The sequence below is a fragment of the Halyomorpha halys genome, unplaced genomic scaffold, assembly GCF_000696795.3.
Source record: "Halyomorpha halys isolate HHAL.00 unplaced genomic scaffold, Hhal_1.1 Scaffold1220.1, whole genome shotgun sequence".
Taxonomy (NCBI): domain Eukaryota; kingdom Metazoa; phylum Arthropoda; class Insecta; order Hemiptera; family Pentatomidae; genus Halyomorpha; species Halyomorpha halys.
The window spans coordinates 123938-151191 of NW_027105702.1; the positions used below are offsets into that span (position 1 = coordinate 123938).

The window sequence follows — 27254 nt, forward strand, 5'->3', positions numbered from 1 at the left end:
CCCTATAATATTTACAGTCAGCCCGGGGGACTTCGAACCAAGTTTGTCTTTCCACCACTAGTGAAGGAAACCCTCCGAAGTCGACTGTAGGTAAACTGTCCATGGTCTCCACGTCTACTGGCAACCTGGTTAACTTTTGTCCGGGACGGGTGACATTGAACAAAATTTCAAACAATACTAAATCCACTCTAGACTATATACATGCTAACTGTAAACAGGAACAAACAGATTTTTTAGCAGTTTTTAATTAAATTCTTAAATATCTTTATTATAAAACAGTATTCCCCTTCCATATAACAAAATTTTTCTCTAATAAGAATGAACCATTTGTGTTAAATTGCATTTTAAAGAGTAAATTCTCAGATTACAACAACACCACGTTTCAATGACGTTACCAGAGAGTTGCAGATAATAATTTTGATATTGATATCAATGTTCATCTCTAAACCAAAAGATGGCAAATGGTTAAATTTTTGCAATGCGTTTTTCTCAAAGCTCGCTTTTTGCTTAAGTGCCCTTTTTGAACTTACTGTCTCAATAAATTTTATAAATGTTTTAAATTTTGTCGCTACTGATTGACTGGTCAAAATGGTATAAATTAATTTAATACTTTTTTAGTTGAAGTTGACATGAAGTGTATTTATTGGTTTGGTATATTTATGTCAATCTGATGAATAAATGATTCCTGGAACAATAGGGGTTAGTATAAAAAAAAAATATATATATATATATTACGTTTGTTTTAATTCAAATTCATAATACAAGCTAATATTAATCTATGTCCTTTTTATATATTTTTATTCAATGATAAAATAAAAATGTCGATGAATATTCCCGTAGTACGTTATAATGCATATCAATTTATTTTATGCTTATCTTCGACATCACCTTGATTTTTTTATCGCTCTTGTTTATTTATTTCATTTTTTCTGAATAGGCGTTATCGAAATTTAATCAGATTAATGTTGATTACTTCACCATTATTGTTTTTATTTTCCTTTTTAATTTTCTGCCATTTTCCTGGTAAATCTATATTAAATTAATCTACAAGATTACGAAAAGGTTGATGGCTTTTAATTCCAAACACTTTAATCATTCTTTTATTTATTGTTTAGAAATTTCGGCATTCATAGTAATTTTCAAATCAAAACTATTCACATAGATTATTAGAAAAATCATATAAATTTGTTTTATTAAATAAACTATTCACCTTATATTAATGTATTTTTTTATAATGAGCAGTATTTATACTTTTTATTTGAATGGGCTAAACGTCTTCTAAATAAAAAATAATATTGAATAACTGTAGGTAATAGTGTTTGAATTTAGAGACCCTAATAACATATCTAAACTAATTGGTATTTTTTTTTTTTAATATTTGTTTTCATTGTTAAAAAGAGGGAGAAGAGGGTAAATTAGAATCAGAAAACTTTCTAGTGGTTTTTTAATATTCATTTAAATTTTTACTCTTTCAAAATTCCTGGGAGTTGATTAATTTTCAGTAAATGTTCTCTAGACCAACGCTGGACTTGTGATCCTCGAGAAAATTTCGCTGATCCCCAGAAAAATAAAAAGTTTCATTCATCCTTATTATCAAGATCGCAGTTTTGGCTTTCTACAAAAAGTGTATAGCCTTTTGTTAGTGAAATTTATTCTAACTTTTCGGATTTCTGACATATTGGGGTCCCAATTTTCGTTTTCGAAGGTGCTGAAATTGAAAATTAAATCGATTTTAAGATACAGCGCTGGCATATCGATTTATTTTAACTTTTTGGGTTTTTAACATATTGGGGTCTCTATATATATAGTTTCAAAGGTGCTGAAAATGAAAATAAAATTGATTTTGAACCTTTACCCTTCGTCGTAAACCTACCGACTGCCCTACAGTTTCATTTAATGATGTTACTCTTACCCCTGTCGAACAGATTCGCTATCTTGGATTACATTTGGATAAACGATTAACCTGGAATCCTCACATAAGACTGAAAAGACAGGAAACTGCACGTTGATTTCGAATATTGCAGCACTTACTAGACAATCGGTCAAAACTTCCAACACATTACAAAAGACTGATATACATGACTGTAATAAGGCCAATCTGGACATATGGAGACGAGCTTTGGGGCTCCACTAAACCTTCGAATTCCTCTCGTATCCAATCCTTGCAATGCAAAATCCTTCGTAAAATCCTCAATGCTCCTTACTTTGTCACAAATAAAATCATACAAAAAGACCTTAATGTTCCCTATGTAACCGATCTAGCCCGAATCGGAGATCACTCCTTCCATTACAAACTCCCTAACCACTCAAACCCCCTAGTTTCTAACCTTGCATCCTCTTACATTCCTGAAAATCCTCCGTGGCGCCTGAAAAGAAGATGGCCACCAGACCTGCTAATGTAAAATGTCATTAGAGTGCTACCAATGGGTAGTTGTTCTACACGCCTGTAACACTCCATTTTAACTAAGATCAAATTTACTGAATGTATTATATTAATTTAATTTAATGAATGTAATATACAGTTGTAAATTTCAATAAAGATATTTTTAAAAAAATCGCTTTTGAGATCGCGAATCGATATATTTTCACTTTCCGAATATGTTACAAATCAGTAAAGGTGAAATAAATCGATTCTCACGTGCACTTTTATAAAATAAATCGGTTTAACTTTTATTTTCTGCATCTCCGAAAACATATTAAAGGACCCCAATATGTCAGAAATCCGAAGAGTTAAAATAAATAGATACGCAAGCGCAATATCTTAAATTCAGTTTAATTTTCATTAGCATTTCTGGAATGATTCGATTGACCAGAGAAAACATAAACATGGCCATATTTCAGAAATAGATAAAAGTTAAAATGAAGTCTGTACTTAAACTTTTTTATTATAATATTATTTTTTAGTTGAAACTAAAGATAAAACTAACTAATTATTAGTTTTAGTTATAGCTAACGCTTTATAACTAAATGTTAATTGCTTATTTCAGATGATAGCTAATTTAGTTTTAGTTGTTGTTATGAGGAAACAAATAACAACTAACCAGTTTGTTTTAATTTCCAATTCAACCACAGCTAATTTAGTTTAATTTTTAGTTGTTAGTTATAGCTAACTTTTGCTCAATTCACTTCTTCTTGATCCATTTATTGACACAAATTTAATCTATTTTATGTTGTAAAAATAATATATTTTGCTGTATATTAATACAATTTACAAAGGAATAAGACTACAATATTACATGAGCAAGGAAAACTAGCACTACCTCATTAAATATTCCCTTCAAGACATACATAAATTTGCTTTATGCCCTGAAACAATGACAATTGAAAAATGATTTTAACATTAACACATACTGACCTTTACGTGAATCTCACAATCATGCTGTGATTTTCCCTACCACTGCATTAATTGGAATACTAATCATTCCAATGTTAATTGCTTCAAAACCTTTTTGAAATATGTTTTTTGGTTGATTTTAATTATATGTTACAAATAACTCAATTTAAACGAATTTAGTAATCAGTTAAAATAATTTCTCAAATGAGTAAAAGTTTTAGACATAATTCATTTCGGTTAATGATCAGAATAAATAGATCTTGATCAATTTTATTAAAATAAAAAAATATATGCTTTATAATTTTTTCTTTGTTTACCAAAAGCAATGTACTTTGATTAATTATTTTCACTTACCTAATTATTAAATAAACTGCAAAGGGAAAAGAACTGCGATGGTGAACATTTTTAATCCGTATTTTCAATGGAAATAAAGGTTTTAAGTACAAATAGTCTTGCAAAATGGTCTGTTTGTATTTCTGTGGTAGAAAGCTGAGTTTAAAAACAAAAAGTTATAAGAAAATGAAATTACATATAAAATATTTTTAGATTATATTACAGCAACTATACACTAAATATAATATCATAATTTATTATGTTGATTTTACACTCTTTATTTTTTTATCGGAAACTGCTCTGATGGTTTCAGTTCAACACAAGCTAGCTAGATAGGCTTAAATGCCCTATTTTCAAAATCGTCTGAAACTCCTTGTTTTTGGTTTGTTTGAAATAATTAATATTAAAAATAATTAACCATTTCACATTTATTCAGAATGAAAAATGAATAAATATATTCTATGAAAATATTTAATATTTCACTTATGGGAAAATATTTTTCCAGTTTGAAATCACTTTCCCGGAAATAAGAATAGTGATATAGACTTATAATATACCTTTAGAAAGCTAAAATATTTAGTAAAGAAAATATGTAACTTTCATTATTATAAGTTGACCCCAAACGATGTCGCTAAAAATTATCTTGCACTCGCAAGGTGAATTAAAAAATATAAATAAATTAAATTAAATACAAATACACCATCGAGAAACTTTATCGAGAAAAAATATTGGTTTATTAGATGTGAAATTTCATTTCATAAATAATGAATGTATTTGGGCAGCATGAATAAATAAAGCATTTCTCTCTATAGTTACCATTGAAAAATCCAAACTTTTTTTAATAAATAAATAATAATAAGATAATGGTGGTTTAAAAAAAAATGCATTAATACATTTTATTTATAAATAAATGTTTTGTATTTCTATAGTTGTTATGACATTAGTCAGTTTTTACTTCCACTTACGTGTACATGGTAGGGTTAATTTGAACTGAAAATAGGATTGTAAGTGGAAATTGTGTGATACATGCAGATAAATTTTTTTATGAAACGCATCTCAAACAATTTTTCTCAGTTATGAATAATGGTGGATTGAAACTTAAATAATCTATAATGTAATGTAATATTTTCATGGAATTAAAAGATTATTGATTTTTCTTATATTTAAACAACTAATATATAAACTAATTTTATTTTAGTTGACTTCTTCGTTCATGACCCAACATTTAAAGATGATGTACCGCATGAATACTTGAGCCATGTTGAAAGGTATGAGGAATCGGTCAGAAAGTCATGTCTTCTGTTTTATAAAATAAATGAATGGCAAGAGAAAAAGAAGTCTGGTGGTTCTGTCGATTTGTATCAGTAAGTCATTTATTGTACTTATGTTAATTTTTTTTATAAAATAATTAATAGATTTTTTGATTTTTCTATCAAAAGTCCTTAGATTCACTTTTGGAAAGTTACTAATGTAAAACTACTATGAGGAACTCCTCATGTTGATAAGTTTAATTTTGATTTATAACACCCATATGACATGGAAAATTTATATTTTGAAATAAATTGAATAATTTAAAATGTTAAATTTTAATTTGTCAAAAAAACCTTCTGGTTTGAGACGTTTATGGATTAACTTTTGATGGAATACTTTATTGATCTTCACTTTCAAGATTTTACTAAGATCAATTTTTGAATGGTAATTTGTGGAATTAAACTATTGTTAATAAAAATAATTTAATTTTTCATATTCATGATTCAATAAAATTAGTTCTAAATGTGATGAACTTTGTACTAACTAAACTAAAGATTTCATTATCAAGGATTTGATAATAAATTACATAATACAGACCTATTTACAAAGAACCTAATTGTTGTTTATGACTCACAACCCACCTCTTCTTTCCTGATTCAGCAAAAATTAATGATGGTTAAGATTTTTCATCACTCACCATTTATTGGAATTAATGACCTCTTTAATTGACAATCCAGTTGAGGACTAGAGATTCGCTAGAATGATAGACTAGCCATTTTAAATGATTTATTGCCTATTTATTTAAATTTTTACCTTACCTTTCTGGTACATGTTATTCTTATAATTTATTGTCCCTTATATAGCTCATACTTCTAACTCTCCAATACAGAGCCAGCTTCCATATTCCAGCAGTCTTCCTGATACTGTCCCTATTATCTCTTTTAAGACTCCAAGGTTGATGAACTAAAATCACTACCATCTGCTAACTATGATTCTATTGAACCATGAGATGTTCTCTACACTCACTAACTAAGAAAACTCCTCAGTAAAGACATATCTTCCCTTGATTCTCATCAACCTTTCCTTAAGGCCTCAAATGTACTGTTAGCTCTTACCATTTGCTCAACAGTATTCAAAACTTTACTAAAAAATGCTTAGGAGAGTGAGTAAATCATATAATATTCTGATGGAATCCCATTCAAATCTCTGTGAGGCACAGTAATTCATTCAACATAAAATTATTGGGTTATATCAGAGTGAGAACTGAAAAATCCTTTTTTCATTAATTTATTGATAAAATTAGTACTTAATAGTTGTTTTTAGTTAAATCAGGAGTTAAAAGTTCACTGTAAACCACATTGTCTCACAAAGTTTTAAAGCAGCTAGTATGTACTCTAATTAATCAAAATTAATCTGAATAAGTAGTCTCCAAATACATAAATATTTTTGATTTCTTAAATTGTAAGAGTTTTTTTAAAAAGATGCACCTCATGTACGGGTGATGTCTGATAGAGGAGGGCTAAAAAAGTTTGTTCAAGAATGTCATGGAGGATATGAACCGGTTTGGCATATGGAGATGTGGAAAAACCTTGCTCAGGACTCCTTGAGGGAAGGAGTGGAGGTTCTCCCTAGAGCCAAACAATAATAATAATAATGTTTGAAATAATAAATTGATTTAATTTTCTTAAGCTAATCCTAAAAGTTTTAATAATTTATAGGGCTGTCCTAGGAGGGAACATCGGCAGTGCTATTTTGAAAGATGGTATGCCTTTAGCCCTTCATTTTGTTATGTTTGTGCCTACAATAATGGGACAAGGAACAATCGAGCAGCAAGCTCATTGGATTTCTAAAGCCTGGAACTGCCAGATTCTTGGTACCTATGCACAGGTATGCTCATTATTTTGTGTGTGTGCATACATACATGCATATATTCACAATTACATGTGTACATACACGGAATTGCCTGTATTTCCTAATAAGATATACTAAGCTGAACTTATATTTGTTGTTTTATTACAGACTGAATTAGGCCATGGAACTTTCATAAGAGGATTAGAAACTACTGCTCATTATGATCCAGATACCGACGAGTTTATTCTCCACTCTCCCACTCTCACCTCTTATAAGTGGTGGCCTGGAGGATGTAAGAATATTTTTTTATGATACTTTTTCTACTATAAGTATTCTAAAATACCTGTAATATTTAATAGTTTGAAATAGTATCTAAGTTACAAAGATTGTATTTATTATTTTATTCTTAAAGATATTGCAATCACAAAGATATTTAAGAATTTATTTAAATTAAACTTCGAATAAATGCTCTAATTATAAAAACATAAATTGATGATTGAAGTTTAATATGAAAGAATTGGAATGCTAAGCAAGAACATATTTTCAAATTCACTCCATTTTGAATTTTTATTAATTTGAGCTTTAAGTGTCAAGTAAGGATTTTAGGGACTTACCCCCTAAGTAATGAAGTATTATTTTATAAATGTAAACATATTATAATATTACTCCTATGAGTATTTCTTTTTTATTTTTGAAGAAAAAAGAAAATTATTTATAGCTGACTAGATGCTTATATGTACTATTCTAAGATGATTCCTAACTAACTCTAAAATATGACTTTGCCAGCTAGATCTGAATAAATGACAATATTAATAAATACAAAAATTGATTCAGTAACAAATTAATATTTTAAAACAAATAATTATTATATTTTTATATATGATAGTATAATTACTTATTACAAACTAAGTACATGGGAAAACATTAATTCAATGTTCAATTCTATAATAACTAAGGGTGTATAACCTACTCTAATTATTTCATGTTGTTGGTTCCATTAAAATGTGTCAACTACAGTTATGAAAAATCTTAGTTGGAACTTTTTATTTTATTATAAAAAAAAAATTGTTTTGAGTCATTTGGTTCCTGAACAATTTTAGAAACTAAATAATGATTTTATTGGATCTAATTGAGAAATTTCTTTCCATTTATAAATTTCGTTTGTTCTGCTGTGTTTTTAGTTGTTTGTTCAAAGTTTCTGATAAATTTTAAATCTTTTCTACTTCCGAACTTATTATTTTTGATCTAAAAAAAATTGTTATCAGTGATTTGAAAATATCTTCCTTTTATTTTATTATTTATAACTTTTTCCTTAACTCTAACATATTGAATAATTTATTATTTACTTTCAGTGGGCCACACTGCAAATTACGCTGTTGTTGTTGCACAACTTTATACTAAAGGAAAATGTCACGGTATCCATCCTTTTATAGTACAGCTGAGGGATACGGAAAATCATGAACCACTTCCTGGTATATAACCTTTCAAAAACATATTTTAAATCTATTTCCTAGTTTTTTATTCCAAGTTTTAATATTTCATTTTTTTTTTTTTATAGGTATTATAATTGGTGAAATTGGATGTAAACTCGGTATGAATGGAACAAATAATGGTTACCTTGGGTTTGATCAGGTTCGCATACCCCGAGAACATATGTTGATGAAGAATGCCAAAGTTTTAAAGGTATTACAATACATTTGACTGATTAAATTATATAAATTCAAACTGCCTTTTTTAAAAATAACAATCCTAGATATTGTTACTTTTAAAATATGCCAACAAGTAAGTTTTACTCATTTTGCTCTAGGATGGAACCTATGTGAAATCACCTGGTGACAAACTGACTTACGGAACTATGATTTTTGTAAGAGTTGCCCTTATCAAAGGAATAGCAGCTGCTTATCTGAGTAAGGCTGTTACCATAGCAACGAGATACAGTGCAGTTAGAAAGCAGTCGGAACTGAGGCCTGGGTTGGTAAAATATTATGCTTTTAGTTCTAAAAATACCTAATATAAGATATATATCAGTACTGATTAAAAAATACTTGAATATGAGGATAAATCAAATATAAATGCTAATTATTTTGTACACATTTATTATAAAAACCTATCCAGCCCCAGAGTGATAATGTTAAGATTCATTTCTGGAGACCTCTAGGAAATAAATATTGACCGACCGAGCTGGAATTCATGACCCACAACATTCTGAACCAGATCATTCTAGTACCTTTGCCCAACATGCCCTGCCATCATGTCTTCATTTGATTAATGTTATACTCAAACCATAGTGTGGGAATTTCTGAATGTAGTCTGTTGCCTGATCTACAAACTTTTACCATCGATTTGGAAGCTTTGATATCCCTTGTTAATAGAACATTTAAGAGTGAGTTCCCAGCCAATTATTCTCGTGCTCCTCTATTTCTTCACTGTTTTAAAATTGTTCTTTTTTGAGTGATTGTTTCCAATCTAGGAAGACACCTCTATAACTCATCTTTTGTTTCGGGAGGCAATTTTTGCCCACTATGACTACTGGCAGTACTCAACGGCACAAATCTTGTCATCTGTAAGACATCATTAGGTGTCTATTATGACTCTTGTATTTGACTATTTCTTGCCCACTATTAAATTCTCTTGAACACAAATACATTCAATTTTGGAATGCTCTGGTGTCTCCAAACTGTGCCTTCTATTTATCATTAGTATCATTAGATCATGCGTAGTGAAACCAGCAAATGTACTTCCTGCTTTATCATTGCTGTATTGAAGACAGACAGAACGTGGACTCTTCCCCACTCCTCATGAATTCAATCATCAACTTCCCCCTCTATTATCTAGTTCAGAACTACATGTTAAGCAAAATAGAAAAATTACCATTTAATTTGATCCACCCTAATAAAATACTGAGTATAATTTAATTAATATAATCACCCATTAAAACAAATAAAGAAACTGTTAAAACTATCAATATTGCTCATAATTTTCCTTGAGAACAAATAATCTTATCTACAGGCAGAAAATATAATGAAATGCTCATTAAGTCATGCTAATTGCTCAATATTCTATTTATTTACTTTTTAGAGAACCAGAGCCGATAATACTTGAATACAAGACTCAGCAATACAAGATATTTCCACATATTGCCTCATCACTCGCTATGGTATTTTCTGCTAGATGGATATGGGACATGTACAATAATGTATCATCTGAGTTGGAACAGGGTGATTTAGAGAGATTGCCTGAAGTAGGTTATCTAACTTTCCCTTTATATTTATATATTTTTAATTATTAACTGATAATTTAGTTTTGTTGAAAGTAAAATCTAAGTATATAATAATATCGTATGAGATCTCAGTTTTGGAAGTGACTTTAATTGAGATTAATATGAATATGACTATATTCAGTAACAATTTATTTATTATTAATCTTTAATCTTTAGGCATCTTTAATCTTTAATCTTTAGGCACAAGCATGATCGACACAATTAATGATTTTCTAGTTCAAAATTGACCATGCATTACCTTTAAGAATTAAAAATTGAAGCTCTTTAATATTCAACAAGAACAATGAGTGACATGAGATCTGTGTAATATCTATCATATACCAGTACCATATTCCTTCCGGGAATTTATTTTCTTACAAATTCCGAGATTTTTTGATGAGTGAGTGAAAGAATATGTCCGTTTTAAGCATTGTATAGAAGCCAAGGAGCATATTTATGTTAAATAATATAATGAAATAAATTAATTTAATCCAAAAGTATTAATATTTAATGTGATATGATCAGGTATAACATAACAAATATTTCAAATTTGATTCAGTTCACTAATATAAATCTGATTTGTTTGCATCATTAAAAAGAATAAACAAATCTGATGGTGAATTCCTTGTTAGCACCATTAAATCGTTACTGGCTGAGCCCGTAAATTAATTACACTAGTAGCCATGAAAATAGAAATTGTGTGGTTCTAGCATTAATTCTGACCTGAAAATAATTTAAACTAAATTAGTATTTTATATTAAAAAGAACTGTTATACCAAAGCAATCAGCTAAAATAATAATGAGCCCCTTAATAAATGGTTTCACGTCATTTTCAATTTCAGGCGCTTTTTAAATATTGCTCGATTTAGCTATCTTTAAGTCACCTCTTCCTGTTTTAAGCAAATATTTCAAAAGTGGTATAGAACCGTCATTCCTTAGGGGTCTTAGTGGGGTGGGTCTGGGAAGGATTGCCTTTTTTGTGTTATGTTCTCCTCTTGTGAGGATGGTGTATAAATTAATAATAGCCATAAAAACTAAGATCTGGTCATTCTACTAAAATCTGTGCAATAAAATCAAAGTTGCACATTTCTGAATGAATATTTCCTCTAAAATTCTTAATCATTATTCACGAGAACCAGGTAAAACATACCCATACGAAATAAATCTGAAGCAAAAAATATAAAAATATTTCTTATCATTAAAGAAAATTCAGTGTAAAACTATTAACTAAAGTAATTGATCATCTAATTAACAATCTCTAATCTGAAAAAGTTTTCATTAGTAATAAAATTATATTATATCACTTTATGGAGATATAACAATACATTTAATTGTAATTGTGTTAGAATGGGTTGAAATTAATTTGGAAAGTTTTGCATTTATTAAACATTAAAGAACACATTTTAGCTGGAAATGTACTAACGTGGTGAAAATTAATCTTTTTATTTGAAGTTTTAAGATATAAGTTATTGTTAAAGATTTAAATTGATCTTTTAAATTTAAATGTAATTTTTCAAAATAACTCTATTCTAAATAACTAATCATTTAATACTCTAAAGTTACATGCATTATCTTGCTGCTTGAAAGCGGTTTGCACTGCTGATGCTGCCCGAGCAGTAGACGAGTGCCGAAGGGCTTGTGGAGGTCATGGCTTCATGACTTGTTCTTCTTTTCCCACGACTTACGGCATGGTAACTGCTGCTGAGACATATGAAGGAGAGAACACAGTACTGTTCTTGCAGACTGCAAGGTATTCATTAAAATATACATAATCAGAGTTTAGGAATAATCGTAACATTTTTAATGTGATTTCTCTGAATATTATAATGGCTTATAGGTTTTTAATGAAGGCATGGCAGAAAGTAATTGAACGCCAGCCTTTAGCTCCTACAGTGAAATATTTAGAAAAGTATTCAGAACGCCGTCTGCCATGGACAAACGATCTTCCCTCTCTCGTCACTGCTTTCCAACAAGTTGCTACAGGGTAATTAAGTGCATTCTGTCTTTCATAATTTTTTTTTTAGTTTAACATCCCACATTTTAAAAATTTCTGCTTATTTAAAAGAGAAAAACACTTTGTTTATGTATTAAAAAAGCAGTTATTTTAAATCATTGAAATAATGAATTTTAATATGAATGAATTTTAATTGATTCTATAGCCATATGATTTTATATATACAATTTGTAACAGATTGACTAAAGATGTGACTGAATTAGTCAATAGAGATGTAGCAAGTGGTCACATTCAAGAGGATGTCTGGAACCGCTATTCTAACAGGCTTGTTATCGCTGCGGAAGTAAGTTTCTTCAAATAAATAATTAGATATACTAAATGATGCTTAGGAAAAATTGTACAGATGAACAGTATATTAATTAAAAATAAATGTATTTTTTCTAGTTCCATGGTCGTTGTTTCCTCGTGCAAAAGTTTTGTGATCAACTATCTAATCCAGAGCTTTCTTCTGAGCTACGAAACGTTCTTGGTGCTTTGTGTGAACTGTATGCCGTCTATTGGCTTCTCAAATACCTTGGTCATTTCCTTTTAGTAAGTACTTTTTAAGTTTGTATATAATTAACATAATAATGTCACATAAATAGTTGAACATCAGCTTTAAAATTACTGAAAATTGGGGCCTTAAGATCTTTCAATATTTTTCCTTTAGGAATTTATTCATGCTATGTTTCAAGAAATTAATTATATTTATATGCTTTCAGCAAATTATTTTTAAAAAAAATATAAAAATTAGTAGTTGATTGTTACAAGTAGAAATGACATTTTTTTTTTTTTATTTCTTCAAAAGTTATTGATTTTTTAATATATTCTATAGGTAATTTCACATTTAGAATAATTACATAGTTTCATGTATGTATGTTTTCACAAATAATTAAAGTGGAAGATTTTAGTTGTTCGAATATTTATGTTTATTAATATATTAATAAAAATTTAGATAAAATGTGGACTCAAAGCTACTCTAGTCGATTCATTCGCAATAAAATTTTGGTACCTAATTGTGCAGTTAGAAGTTTCACTTGAAAATAGTGTAGATTTAATTATAGGATCTATTTACTTTAACTAGTATTTCTACTTATTTGTTTCCTAGTTTGACAAGGTTCTAACTGTTATTAAAAGATTTCTTTATATTAAACTATTAGTCCCTTAAGTTTTTAACTTATGGCTATGAAATTCATAACATAAATACTGACATAAAAACAGATTTGTTATAAGTTATTTCTAAGGAAAAATGCAATTTTGTTAGTTAGAACCTCTTCAAACCAAGGAAATATATTACCACATTCTTTCAATTGTACATTAACCCTGAAGTATTTATTTACATATTCCTGGATTTTTAAAATAAAATTATTTCATATTAAATGAACCCAACAATACCTGTAAAAAAACTGTTTTAAAAAAATAATTTTTCAAGTTTCATATTTTCACTTATATTTTATACATGATGTAATGTTTCAAAAATTATTTATATATATATAATTACTTTATATTATTGCAGCATTCTAATTTGAGAAGCACTGATGTACCAAGTGTGATGAACTGGCAAGAAAAGTTACTTGAGGAAATCAGACCGAATGCAGTCTCATTAGTTGATTCATTTGACATTGATGACGAAATTCTTGCTTCTCCGCTTGGAGCATGGGATGGAAATGTATATGAGCGAATGTTCGAAGAGGCAAAGCGTAGCCCGCTTAATGCAAAGCCAGTCAACGACTCTTTTCATAAATATCTTAAGCCTTTCCTCAATTCCAATTTATAAGATTATTTTATAAGGTTATTATTTTAAAAAAAGCTCTCTAAGCAGTACAGTGGACTTTCAAAAAGTTCTTAATAAATTAAGAGATTCAAAGTTTAATCTTAAAAGAATAGGAAAGAAATATTATATTTAAATATTACCGACAGATGTATACGATATTTCTCCTCCTGCAGAAATTCAATAATTTAGATTGAAAATAAATTATTGACATGCCTGTTAACTAACAGATAACTTGTCATTTGCAATGTTGTCTAGGATGGCAACTATAAGTTATCTCATAGCTTACATTATTGCCTAGGACACCAACTACAACTTATCTCATACTTAGCCTCCAAAAATGCAAAATTTTCTCATTTTCTGTTTAATTGTCATATTTCTGCAGCTGCAATGAAATTTATAGTCGATTAGTGTACAAATGGATCATACTGTGATGTTAAGCCTCAGAAAAAGTATTAGTTGAACATGACCAAGAATTATTTATGTATAAACGAAGCTTGTTATACCCGAGGGATACATGAGGTTGAAATTTAATACTTAAATACATTCCTTCAGTTTTTATTGAAGTAAAATCAATTTATAAAATATAAGTAACCATTCTGCTACGATATTGTGATATTTATTAATTTAGTTCTAGATATGGACACAATGGATTGATTATTTACTAAAAAATAAATAAAAGTCTAGTATTTTTTTGTTAAATAAAAGTTAAGTTGCCAATTACAAGAGTATTTATAAACAACTACAATCATTGTGAAAGTAGTAATTTACCCATTAAAAACAGATTGTAAATCTCATTTAACTGTTATATTTTAATGATTAAGCTATAGTTTAGTAACAATAAGGAAATTGTTAAAGAAAAGAATGAATAAAAAGTCCATCCCTGAAATATACTTTAAGTAAGGCCTGTATATTAGATATAATGTACAAACTATTAATGTAGGTTTTAATTTTTAATGTTAGGGGATTTGGGTATTTATGGTTTATGTTAAGATTTGTTATTCTATCTCTTTGGAACTAACTGCTATTCATTTAATACAACATAGAGACATAAAGTCACATTAATATCTATAGTCTGTGTCTGGCATCTATAAACCGGTAGTATAATTATAACTCACTTTACATTTCAATGAGAAATTAAAAAAATAAAATAAATAAATGACCACTACTAATCATATATAATGAAATTATTTTAAAAAATGTACAATTACCTTTAAAATTAAAAGTGAAAACTATATATGCCTTGAAATCATCTTCAATATTAATTTAAACATCACAAATGTAATTTTTTTTTTTTTATTGGTCTTCAAAAGAGTTACGTTATTTTGGAGAAAGTTGTTAGTAAATATAGTGTTTAGTACTATTTGTTAAACAGATTGTATAGTTTATTATTATTATGACAATTTATCATATATATTTTAATAGGTTGGGGACACAGGGTAATTTACATATGTACTGTTTGTTTTAGTATTTTATGTATATGAAAATGTGATAATCAATGTAAGTTAAATTATAATTACTTAATCAAAATATGTAAAAAAGATTTTCTATTTTTTTATAGATATCGAAGTAAATATGTTAGCAACATTGACAACAGAAATATATGCAATATTTGGTTGCTGAGTTGATTTTAAATAAATAATAAATTTGTTCAAAACTTTTCGTGTTTATTTTCTCCTTTTTTTAATGTGTTTATCATAAGGTTCTTTTTTTTTCATATGTTGTAAAAATAACATTATTTTTACAACCCTCTAAGATGGAGGTAATAACACAATTGGTAATTGATAAATAATTTTATTTTATTAGACTAATTTGATAATATCACTGTATTGTAGAAATAATTTTTTTTTTTAAATATATTTAGGTAGTTTTACCAATCATGGGAGGGTGTGGGTCCAAATGGCACAAGTGATTATTTTGCTAATGAGAGTTTTGTTCGTTGGAAGATAGTCAGGGTGATGGTCAAGGAAGGTACAAAATAGTAAAAGAAAACTATTTATTTTGAGAAGATGGTCGGGGATGCAACCGGAAAAAAATACACAAGTAAACAAAACTTATTTATTTGTGCCGATGTTTCAACATGAATTTCAGGCCTTCATCAAGGCTGAAAAAACAAAAAAAAAAAACAACAGATAACTATTACTCAGAGAAACATAAAAAAAAAAAAGAAGAAAATAAAAATTAAAAAATTTGGAAACATACATAACAATAAATTAAGTTAGATTGAATTAACTTAACAAGATATGTAAATGAAGTAAAAAAAATTAAATCAACATAATGAAATATTTGAATGAAAACGATATATATGACACAATGGACAACAATGAAAGCAGGGTATATGTTACAATGGATAAAAGATGCACAGTAATAAACACATTCTGTTTCTTTTTTTTTGCCCATTGTATCATATAGATCGTTTTCTTTCATATATATCATTATGTTGATTTAAATTGTTTTTCATTATTTTTGATATTACTTATATACCTTATTATATTAATTACACGTTAACATTTTCATTATGATTATTTCTTCATTTACTTGAACAATATCTGTTTTTTTAATTGAAGAAGATGGTCGGAGGGTGCGGTCAGCAAGAAGAACATAAATAAACAAAAAAAGTTATTTATTCATGCCGACGTTTCGACCTGACTTTCAGATCTTTATCAGGGCTATAGAAGAAAAGGAGATATCAAGAGAAACATAAAATTGAAAAGAAATAGTATACTAACAAATTTGGAACTGTACAAAATATTGAATTGAATAAGACAAAATAGTTGATTGATAACCCTGGAATCAGACAGAAGCAGATTGATAACAGTGAAAGATGGAATATAATATTGTGTAAGTAAGAAGATATGTATAAGATAAGATAAGATAAGTAATTAGTCACAAAAAACAATTTGAATAAACATATTGAACAATGTGAAAGAAAATTAAATATATGATCTAATGGGTAAGTGACTTATATATGAATAACAGTAATGGATGTATGATACAAAGAACGAGAAAGTTACATAGATGAGTAAAATTAAAAAACTTATTTTTTTTTTGTTATCTAGATATGTACAAAAAAAAACTATTTTGTTAAATCGTATGTAAAAACAATATTTTAAAAAGGAACAAGGGAGAAGAAGAAATATGGAGAATGGAAAATGAATAAATATGAAATACAAGAGAAGAAACTCAGCTTGTAGCAAAGGAGTCCTAGCTAAAACTGATTTGTAGGAACTGACACTAGAGTGGGCAATTGAAGCACAAAGGGTAGACATACAACGTAACTGTCAAAAAAGACTGTTAAGACTGTTAGCTGATATGGAATTATAATGATATTGATAATTGATTAAAATAATAATATGTTACAGCAAAATATAAAATATAAGTAAAGTTAAGGAGTAAAAATCATAATATGTGTGAAATGTAAAAGTTATGAGAGCCAAAGGTAAGAAAATTGAAAAAAAAAAAATTGTAGAAGTGGTTTAAATAAGTGTTATGGAGACGTCTGTTTTTTAATCTTTTTCTCATTTGTTTTGTATAATTCTTACTTCTATATTATAATAAATCTTATGTTATTATCAATCAACTACGTTCAACTCAATTTATTGTTATGTATATTTATAAGCATTTTTAATATAATTTTTTTAGCTCTGATGAAGGCCTGAAATTCAGGTTGAAATGTCGGCACAAATAAATAAGTTTTGCTTATTTGTGTATCTTTGCTGACTGCATCCCCGACCATCTTCTCCTCATGTTAATCTACAGTAAACTATCAACATCTCATTAAAAAACTATTTTTTTGGTAGCCAACATCTTGCTCCATTTTGAAGGGCTTCCAAACAGCCATCATCAGAGCTGTGTCCAAGTGATTTCAGAATGAATCATTATCCTGATCACAACCACTTCTGTTTCTTCTTGAAGCACTTAACCACTGTGTTTTAGTTATTTTGATGATTCCTTAATTAGTTAGTCAGTGGAATTTCTTCTCATGTTGACTACCATGACCAGATATATTGTGGATACCAGATACCAGTTTTAGATATATTGTGGTCATTCAGCTCATAAATTGGGAGAAGTGGAATGTTCATATAAGCAGCTTCTTTAGCTGTTGCCTCATTTCATACTATCTAGGAGTGTCCAACATAAATTTGGTTCAGGCACAAGCAGTGAGAAAAAAAAAAACCTATTTTAATAATTAATTTTATATTTCAATAAATATCAAAATAATTGCTTATACTCCGTAGACTTTTGATGCTTTCATATCAACTGAAGATTTTATTTTTTGATTTATCTTAGATTTCAGTATTCTGATTTTTTTAGGTTGCATAATCCATTTTCATAAAATGCAAACATATTGAACATATGATAAGCTATGAAAGTAGACAAATAATGTAATAGTGTCCAACAGACCCACCTTTGGTGTTATTAATTAATAAACAAGAATCATAACATGTGGAGCAGCCAAGAAAAAACAGATTAGTACAATGAAATATCTTTTTGGTATTATTTTACAATTTTGAACTCAACCCCTACGATATAAATATCCCCTCCCCTTCCATACGTACATCTTAGACCACTCAATACTAAGTTTTCATTGGCCAAAGAAGTATTTTCATTGCCTATATTAATTTTCTTGCATAGCTTCTTTGGTATAAAATTAAATTTCTAATAGTGGTGGTTAGACCTGAGAAAGTATACAGGTAGAAAAAACAATCATACTAGCGGATATATCTGATCAATAGGAAGCATAATGATCCTATGGTTGGCCTAACAACTAAAGATTAAGAAAAATTCAGTATATTGGAGGGCGAGGTAGCTATTGGCAACCTGTAGTCTGTAGCAGTGCTGGTTCGAATCTGGTCAATGCAGGTTGACTTTTATTTCATACCAATCCTTCAGAAAGAAAACTCAAACGTTCTCACTCTGGTTAGAATAGCTTACTAAAAGAAATGGTGAGGTAGAGGTTTAAAAAAAAAATGAATGTAGCTATAAAATACGAGGAACTTTAAACTTAGGAACTGAGAAGAGAAAGAAATTTATTCATTCATGCTGCCCAAATACATCGGGTTGCCACATTACACAGCATACTGATCAATCTATGATCGGACATATATAAATTACATATTTTTATATGATACAATATAATAGAAAGATAACATTTTTTTTTCCACAGTATTCTTTTACAATTAATACCAGTCTACAAACTAAATACAAGCTTTTCAATTTATTCCTTTTTTTTCTTTCCCTCCATTTTACAACCCTTATTTCATTTTATCAACAAATTCCCCTATATAACAAATATTAGAATATCAAAAATAATAAAGTAGTAAATAAATGAAACAACAAATAAGAAATGCGATGCATGCATGCCATCCCTCCTCTGGATAACTCCTCCACTCATTAATTTCCATGCATGTGGTGGTGGATGATTCCCAGGGAGTCAAGTATTATATTCTCTGTCATCCTAGCCACGTCCTGGACATCGACCCTGAGCTCCTAGTTGTGCTGGGAATCGTTCCACGGGCTCCGAACCAGAGGCCTCTCACGTTGAAGTCTCATTCTCCGAAGCCCTCATGGAACTTCTCCTTGAGGAAAGAGATACATTTATCGTAGATTTCCTTCTTTTCCCTATCTACCTTATTTGTCTGGTCAAGGTCGTTATTTTCATATCTCACGGTGGGATCCAGAATGATTGCTGACTTCCCCTTCTTAGGAAAAGCAACTATATCCGCATATCTTGTGGATCCATCCGTATCTACACAGTAAACCTCGTCAAAGCAGGCAAAATCTCTTTCTTTTAGGAGCTTCATTAACTCATATTTCACTCTATGATGTCGGCGTGTTATGAGGAGGGAGTTGTTGGGGCATTTCCCCAGCACATGTGCTGGTGTTTCCGGCTCTCTGTTGCATTTGCGACAGAGGGACCCAACTTCTCTATCCTGTCCGCTGACACCTGGGACTCCACGTATTAAGTTGTTAAAATAAAAATTTAAACTTTATATCTTGCACTCCTTTCTATATTTAACAATTCCTACATCCTCCACAAGAGTGCATATAGAGTAATGCAATACTGACACAGCTCAACTAACTTCTAAGAAAATTAATCTACAGCCTATTTTGCAACATTTCTTGTATTTAATTATGAATCTTTTTTATTCCTGTATTGAATATTTTTTAATCAAAATTATCCATCCCAGGTTTCTGCACACTTTAATATCACCAATGAGAATGGAATTTTAAAAAATGAAATTCCCAAAAATATGGTGTTTCTAAGGATTTTTATGATAAGTAAAACCTCATTTGGCTGTTTATTCTCTTCCGCACCCAACTTTTCAAATCTGACTACAATTAAAAATTCAATAAACATCTACTTGGATTTTTATCAAGAGTTAAAAGCAGAGCTCTGAATTTAAAATTATTTATTTTCATATGGCGCTGAAAGCATTATAGATTAAAAGGAATTAATTTATTTCTACAGTTTATTTCATAATAATTATATTCGGTTGTTTCATGTAAAATGTCAGTTTTCACAGGAACCCTTATTTAGTAAAACAATTTTAGGATATCAAAACATTTTTATTCAAAATATTTGCCCTCATTTTCCCCAGCATGTTATCAACTCTTCAATCTGAATCAATCCAGAACTGAAAAATTCAGGGTTTTGTGAAGAAATGAATACAGAAGATGTGTTTTTGACCAGAGAATCATTTTCGAAAATTTTACTTTTAAGGAAGTTGTCCAAATTTCTGAACAGATAGAAATCTGTTGGAGATAAATCTGGCAAACAACATGGGTGTGGAAGGACTTCATAACACAGCTTGTTTAGTTTCACTGCCTGTGATGATACATGAGGTTGTGTGTAAGAGTATAGGTTAACTAATGCAGGTTGATTTTTGACAAGCACTACAATGTGGATGTGATAGTTTTTACTGGGTAAAAATGAGTAATAAATTATTCCCGCTATTGACCACCACACAAAAACCAATAATTTTTTTGGATGCAAATTTAGTTTTGGCATGCTTCTTGGTCTTTCATCAATATTTAACCACTGACCTGACTGATGCCTGTTGTCATATACAATCCACTTTTCATCAAACGTGATTATCCATTCTAGAAAAGGTTTGTTTCTTTGCCTAGAAAGCAGTGAAACACATATATCATAGCACTTCAGCTGCTGCCACTCATTAAGTTCATCAAGTACACATAGATCTACCTTTTTTACTTACTCATGATCTTTAAGTGTTGAGAAACTGTTGATACATTTGTATTCAGTTGTGTTGCAAGTACTTTAAATGTTAGGTAGGCATTTTCTTCTACAGTAGCCTAAGTTCACCCCTATATTCTTTCCACTTAAGCATACATCATCCGTCATAATATCTAAACAAAGTTCCTACTTCAGCAAGAATCAAATCTATGTCAGACTGTTAAGTCCACAGTGTGCTTTATCCACTGAGCAACACAATTTTATAAAAGAAAACAATTAATAAATCAATATTTTAATGGATAAATAATTGATATAGTTCAACACAGAAGAGAGCAGAGGTAAAATACAATAAATAAGAAAATGGATTAAAAAATATTTATATTGGAATGATAAGTACATTTGGTTGGTTGGTAAAAATCATGCAACAACAAGGACTAAATGCTATATCACAATAATAAATTTTGGTTCTAGTCTAGTTTTAGGTAACTAGAGATCTATCACAGTTGAGGTAAATTTATCAGTAAATTAAACAGATTTTAAAACAATAACTAAATATTACATAAAGCAAACATGAATCTAAGTCTATAAACAAATCTTAGAATTAAAATAAATGATTAAAATTTAAAAATAAAAGTGAGAATATAGATCAGAAGTTGCCAACCTTTTATCCTAATAACTCAAAAAAAATTCTCTATAATGACATAGTAAAATTAACTTTATTGTTGAAGTTCTTGAATATGTTTTGAAAATTAGAATGTTTTTTTTTAAATTTTTTTAAGATGCAAGATAAAAAGATATTCCTGTAATTGTTTTGGTTTCAAATGTTATTTAATGAAAAATGAACATATTACAATATGTTCATTTAATTCTTGACTAATATACATCTGCTAAGAGAATGCTGTAGAAATATCTGCCGCTAGTTCCATTAATCTAACTAGGTCCCTTCTAAACAAAGCTGTCTGTTTTCCCAAGACTTAACTGCCATTTAGTCATTTTTGTCTAGAATTTACAGTGGATTGAGGTAAGGGGGAAGTTAGATACTTGTCCCCACTTTCATTTCCTTCGCGAATGGACCAGGCTATTGTCATATCAAAGAATATATCTATTCTTCTCTTCAGTCTATAAGCAGAGAAGTACAATAGTCTCCAACAAGACATTTTTTAATATTGTTTCATATCAAATTTAGATAAAATATAAATTATCCTTTCACAACTTGATAAAAAATTTAAGACTATAAGTCTCTTTTTTTGGCCCTAAATTTCCAAAATTTGGACTATAGCTGACATATGTGTTCATTCATCAATTAACACAAAATAAAAAAACAAAGATCAGTAAGTAGTAAGTAAAAGTAGGAACTAAGCTAACAACCTCTGATCTTGATAAAAAAGATGTAACTCAAAATCTTAGGATTTCAGTTTTTTAAATAACTAATAATTAAAAAATATAAATGCCACTGAATATATCAGCATGAATCGATAAAGATATGTATTTCTAGTGCACTGCCTTCCCCACTAAATTGTATTCGATATTTCTTAAATTAATTACTTCTAATAAGTAGTTAACGATCAATAAAGGTTATAAAGTGGCACTTTGAGGATTTGAATAGATCAGTTCGAGATGCTAAATGCAATATGCTTAAATGTTACATAGACACAATACATAGATATGATATAGTTATGTCCTATTTAACCAAAGGTAAATTGACATCATATTATGGTGTTATCGACTAATCAGTCATGCCACTAGGGGTTACTGAACCATTACAACAGAAATGAATGCTACATATGTTATTGTCATAATAATTTCAGATCATTTGTTATATATATATAACATATTCATCAAGCTAAATAAGGCACAGCCAAAACATCAAAGGGATTTGCTTTGAATTTAAGCATAAAAGGCATTACACACTAAACCAACTAACACAACAATGGCTGATACACTTTGTGGATTTTAAAGGGAAGCTCTCATTACTTGAAACTGTACCATTATGAAGACAGTTTGAATTACATTGATTATTCAAGGCATCGAATCTTATTGGGATGTCCTTAGGGTGCTTATCTTTAACGATGCTTTTATAAGGATAATATATAAGGTTCTTAAAGGATATTCTGACAAGGATAAATATTCTTATATAAATTATATGGATTACAATACATATTCTATAGGTTTTTGAAAAATAATTTAATCTTAGAAATAATATTTTCATCAATAAAACTTGTTATCAAAACCAGTCATATTAAAATAAATATAAACATAAGAAGCCATATAAAATAAAAAAGAAGGTTAAAACAATGAATTGTAGGCATGGAACTGTAATTTCTTTTTTCTCACAAGGGTTCTGTATAAAATCAAACCCACAATCAGAATAATAGCTCAAAAAAGTTATGAACCCAAGCGGTATTCAGCAATACCCCACTCATATTCATGCTCAACAATGAAAAAAAGCAGTTTAAAAAAAAATTGTTTCTTAACTAATTAAAATATAAAGAATAAAAATTGAGATTAATCAAACATAATTCAATTTAATTACATCAATCCATTACTAACAAATGTTTGGTAACTCATGTATTCTATTTTGAATTAGTGATATGTTCCTCAGCAATTGACATAAAAAGAAAATAATGTTAAGGGAGAGTTTCTAATTATTTACCATCCAAGAACTAAGTAGATTTGTTTTTTAATTTTAATTTTTTCATTCATAAATATTTCCTGTTCAAAATATATTTTACTAACAAAATGTAAGCACAAATATTTGGCTAAACATAGTAAGTAGTATTGAAAATGGCATTTTATTTTTAATCAAGGCAGAACTCTTAAAACTGAACAGAAAGAAAATTAAATCTTACTGTTGACCTGAAATGCAATTCAAAGAATTAATATATGAGGAGAAGATGGTTGGGGGTGCGGTAAAACTATAACACAAATAAGTTGAAAGAACTTATTTGTGTTGTATTTTTACCGCAACCCGCAACCATCTTCTCCTCATATATATTATCCATGGTCAACTATCTTCTCATCATGATCAAAGAATTAATAATCACTACGGCAACTATTATAGATAATACAAATACATGTTTATGTACCATTCTTCAAAACTGCATACTGTAGTTCCCAAATTAATTTGTTCTTCTTAAAATTAAAATATAAATTAGAACTTTAATTGTTGAATTTAAAATATATTCATTAGATTGACAAAGATTTGAACTGTAGCAGAGTATGACTGTATGATATAAATTGAGATATTTTAGGTAACAAATACAAACTTTAAATTGAATCAGATCTTAATTTACGAGACAAATTCTATTTAAAATAATAAAAATATGATATAAAGGGTCAAACTACAAAACTCGCATTCTGAACTTCATTAAATATTATATTTAACATGAAAAACCTCTAATTTAAATAAAACAAGGTTCTTAAACTTGCATTTTTCCTTTAAAATTAAATGTTATTATGACTACATTATATTTTTATAAAAAATATATATATTTCATAAATATTAGATTCTATACAGAAAACCTGTTTCATGAATCTAGTTTTACATAAAAATGCACTTCAGTCAAATAAAACAAATACTTTTTCAAAATAAAGGCATACAATTCGATTAAAAAACAGGACAAATAGTTTATTTTTATGTCTGTACAAAGCATAAGATGGTTAACTTATTTTATTTATTGTAATTATAGGTTTTCATGTTTAATATAAACATTGCTGAAATGAAGAATATGAGTTTCACAGTTGTGCCCTTCATATATTGATATACTACTGATAATTTATCAAATCATATAATGCAAAAATAAATAATAATAAAACCTTAGTTCATTCCATATTAAAAAATGACCATGAGTCAGTAGTAATAGGGAAGACCTATTTTGCAATAATTAATATTAAAAGTAGGAAAGTTAATAAAAGACACAGATTGACACCAAATTCTAATACAATTTCAAACCAAAAGTCATAATAACTGTGTTTATCATATGAATAATAATGATAATAAATAGTGATGGCCCACAAGTTTATTTTATCTTTTAAAATCTTAAGATTACAAAGTTTTTTCATTCCACCGATGTGGAATTTTTCAGTGAAAATTTTGTAATCAAATATTTTCACTGAACTGAATCAAGTATTTTAATTACTAAAATAAAATCAGAAAATCGCTCTCCTATCAAAAATTAATAAATAAAATGAAAAAATGGAGAATAGATGATTTATCATTTTCCAAATGAAAAAAACTTAATCCCCAAAACATTAAAGATTCAAATACCAAACTAATCAACTACAAAAAAATTATATAATAGAACATTTACAATTTTATACCTTTACAAAGGTAAGCTCTACCAATAATTTAAGTCAAAACGCAACAAGTTTATGCAAACATTAACAATCCTATATTGGGTTTTTATGTTTTAGAAAATAATTTTAATTTTGATCCTTCAGTTTTAGAAGTAAGTAAACTAATTGGCCAGTCAGTTTTGTAGTAAGAGAAGAATTTTGTTCTTCAAAATTAATATTTATAATAATTACCATACAAATGAATATCCAGTTGATTTTTAAATTTATTTTGTATGCACTTTTATTGTTACATGTTGTGGAATAAGTGTCTTTAAGAATCACTACATTAAAAAAAAATGATTTGTTTTACACAACTAATATTTATATAGTTATAATCATACTCAATTTTAATGAAATTGAATATTCATTGATACACACGGTCAATCAACAATCTTCCAGAATATTCAGTTGATTTTTTTTAAATTAATTTTTTAAGCAGTTTTATTATTACTTGTTTAAATTAAAACATTCGGTATAACTAGGATCATTTCAATGAAGGAATAAATAACTGTCAAAATCACTAAATTAAAAAATAAAAGATCTGTTTTTCATGACGAATATTTATAATTATAATCATACTAAATTTAAATGAAATTGAATATTCAGTTGGTTTTTTAATTAATTTTTTAAGCTGTTGAATTATTACATGTTTAAATTAAAGCATTGGGTATAACTAGGATCATTTCAATGACGGAATAAATAACTTTCAAAGTTAACAAATTAAAAAAAAAAAACAAGAAAAAAAAACTGTACTATAGTCAAATTACTGATGAATAAAAATTAAAATCGTCAACATCATTCATTTAGTATACTCTATCATGACTCAATAACAAGCAATAGGAGATATGTATCTATACCCCAGTTAATAAATTATCAAGTCCAAAATTACTACTTTTCAAGAAAGCAGTTCCATATGTTAATAGATTTGAAACTTAATAGAAATCTTTTAATATCAAATAGTGATATCTTCCTACCACTTACTTTTCTGATTCATCCATTTACACATGATGTAGAAGTCAACTTTTAATATAAAATGGTGAATGAAACTCGTTTAAAGTACAGATATGTCACATCTTAGTTGGTTACCAATAATTCTGCTTTAAATAAAGGAATTATATTTTCGGTGAAGATTCATAATTAAAGTTTGCAATACTGTGGTCTAACTAAAGCACAACTTGTTGAACATTTAAAATAAATCTTTATCAACAGCAGCTGCTCCTGATTGCCTAGAATAAACTTATATAGTGCAATATAAAGTGCTTCATTATGGTGGTTCAAAGTAATATTTTGAAAAAAAAAAAAAAAATCACTAACACAGACAAAGTTTAATATATGATAGAACTGGTAAACCCCCTTATCCATTTTTTCATGAAAAGCCAAACCATAAACCCCCAATAGTAGAATTACACAATATGAGGACAACCCATTGAAAATTAAAATGTAGCCCATACACCGAGAATTTTTCAAAAATTGTAACAACAAATTAAAACAAAATAAAAAAGAATAAAATAACAGGACTTAAAATAAAAAACATTATGAAAGACAATTAATAAAGGTATATGAGAAGAAGATAGTTGGGGCTGTGGTCAGTGAAGACCACAAATAAGTCAAAACTTATTCATTTATTATAAATTACTTGGTTGATTTTCATATCTTTATCTTAATTTTAATATAATATATTCCCACACATTTTCAATATTATTATAATATTACACTACATATTTTCTTTAATACTACTACTTATGTTCATATATTGTTATCTTCTTTTATTTTCAGTTGTTCTATATTTCATTTTATTCATTAGTTGTTATCTTGTTTTTTGTATTTAGCCCTGATGAAGATCTGAAATTCTGGCTGAAACGGAACTAATAAATAAGTTTTGACTTGTGTACTTCACTCACCACACCCCTACCATCTTTTCCTGATATA

The 27254-nt window shown here is 28.4% G+C and overlaps 1 protein-coding gene across 1 annotated transcript in view; it reads left to right on the top strand.

Annotated features, from left to right (window-relative positions):
* Positions 1–15450, top strand: part of ACOX1 (acyl-CoA oxidase 1) — a 35401-nt gene extending 19951 nt beyond the window's left edge. The window contains exons 2-13 of the mRNA XM_014433538.3: positions 4866–5031; positions 6637–6805; positions 6938–7061; positions 8122–8241; positions 8328–8452; positions 8577–8740; positions 9848–10010; positions 11588–11778; positions 11866–12012; positions 12220–12325; positions 12427–12573; positions 13538–15450. Coding sequence (XP_014289024.1) covers positions 4866–5031; positions 6637–6805; positions 6938–7061; positions 8122–8241; positions 8328–8452; positions 8577–8740; positions 9848–10010; positions 11588–11778; positions 11866–12012; positions 12220–12325; positions 12427–12573; positions 13538–13798 — 1883 coding nt within the window. The 3' untranslated portion in view covers positions 13799–15450. The remainder of the gene's footprint in view (positions 1–4865; positions 5032–6636; positions 6806–6937; positions 7062–8121; positions 8242–8327; positions 8453–8576; positions 8741–9847; positions 10011–11587; positions 11779–11865; positions 12013–12219; positions 12326–12426; positions 12574–13537) is intronic.
* The last annotated feature ends 11804 nt before the right edge of the window (positions 15451–27254 follow it).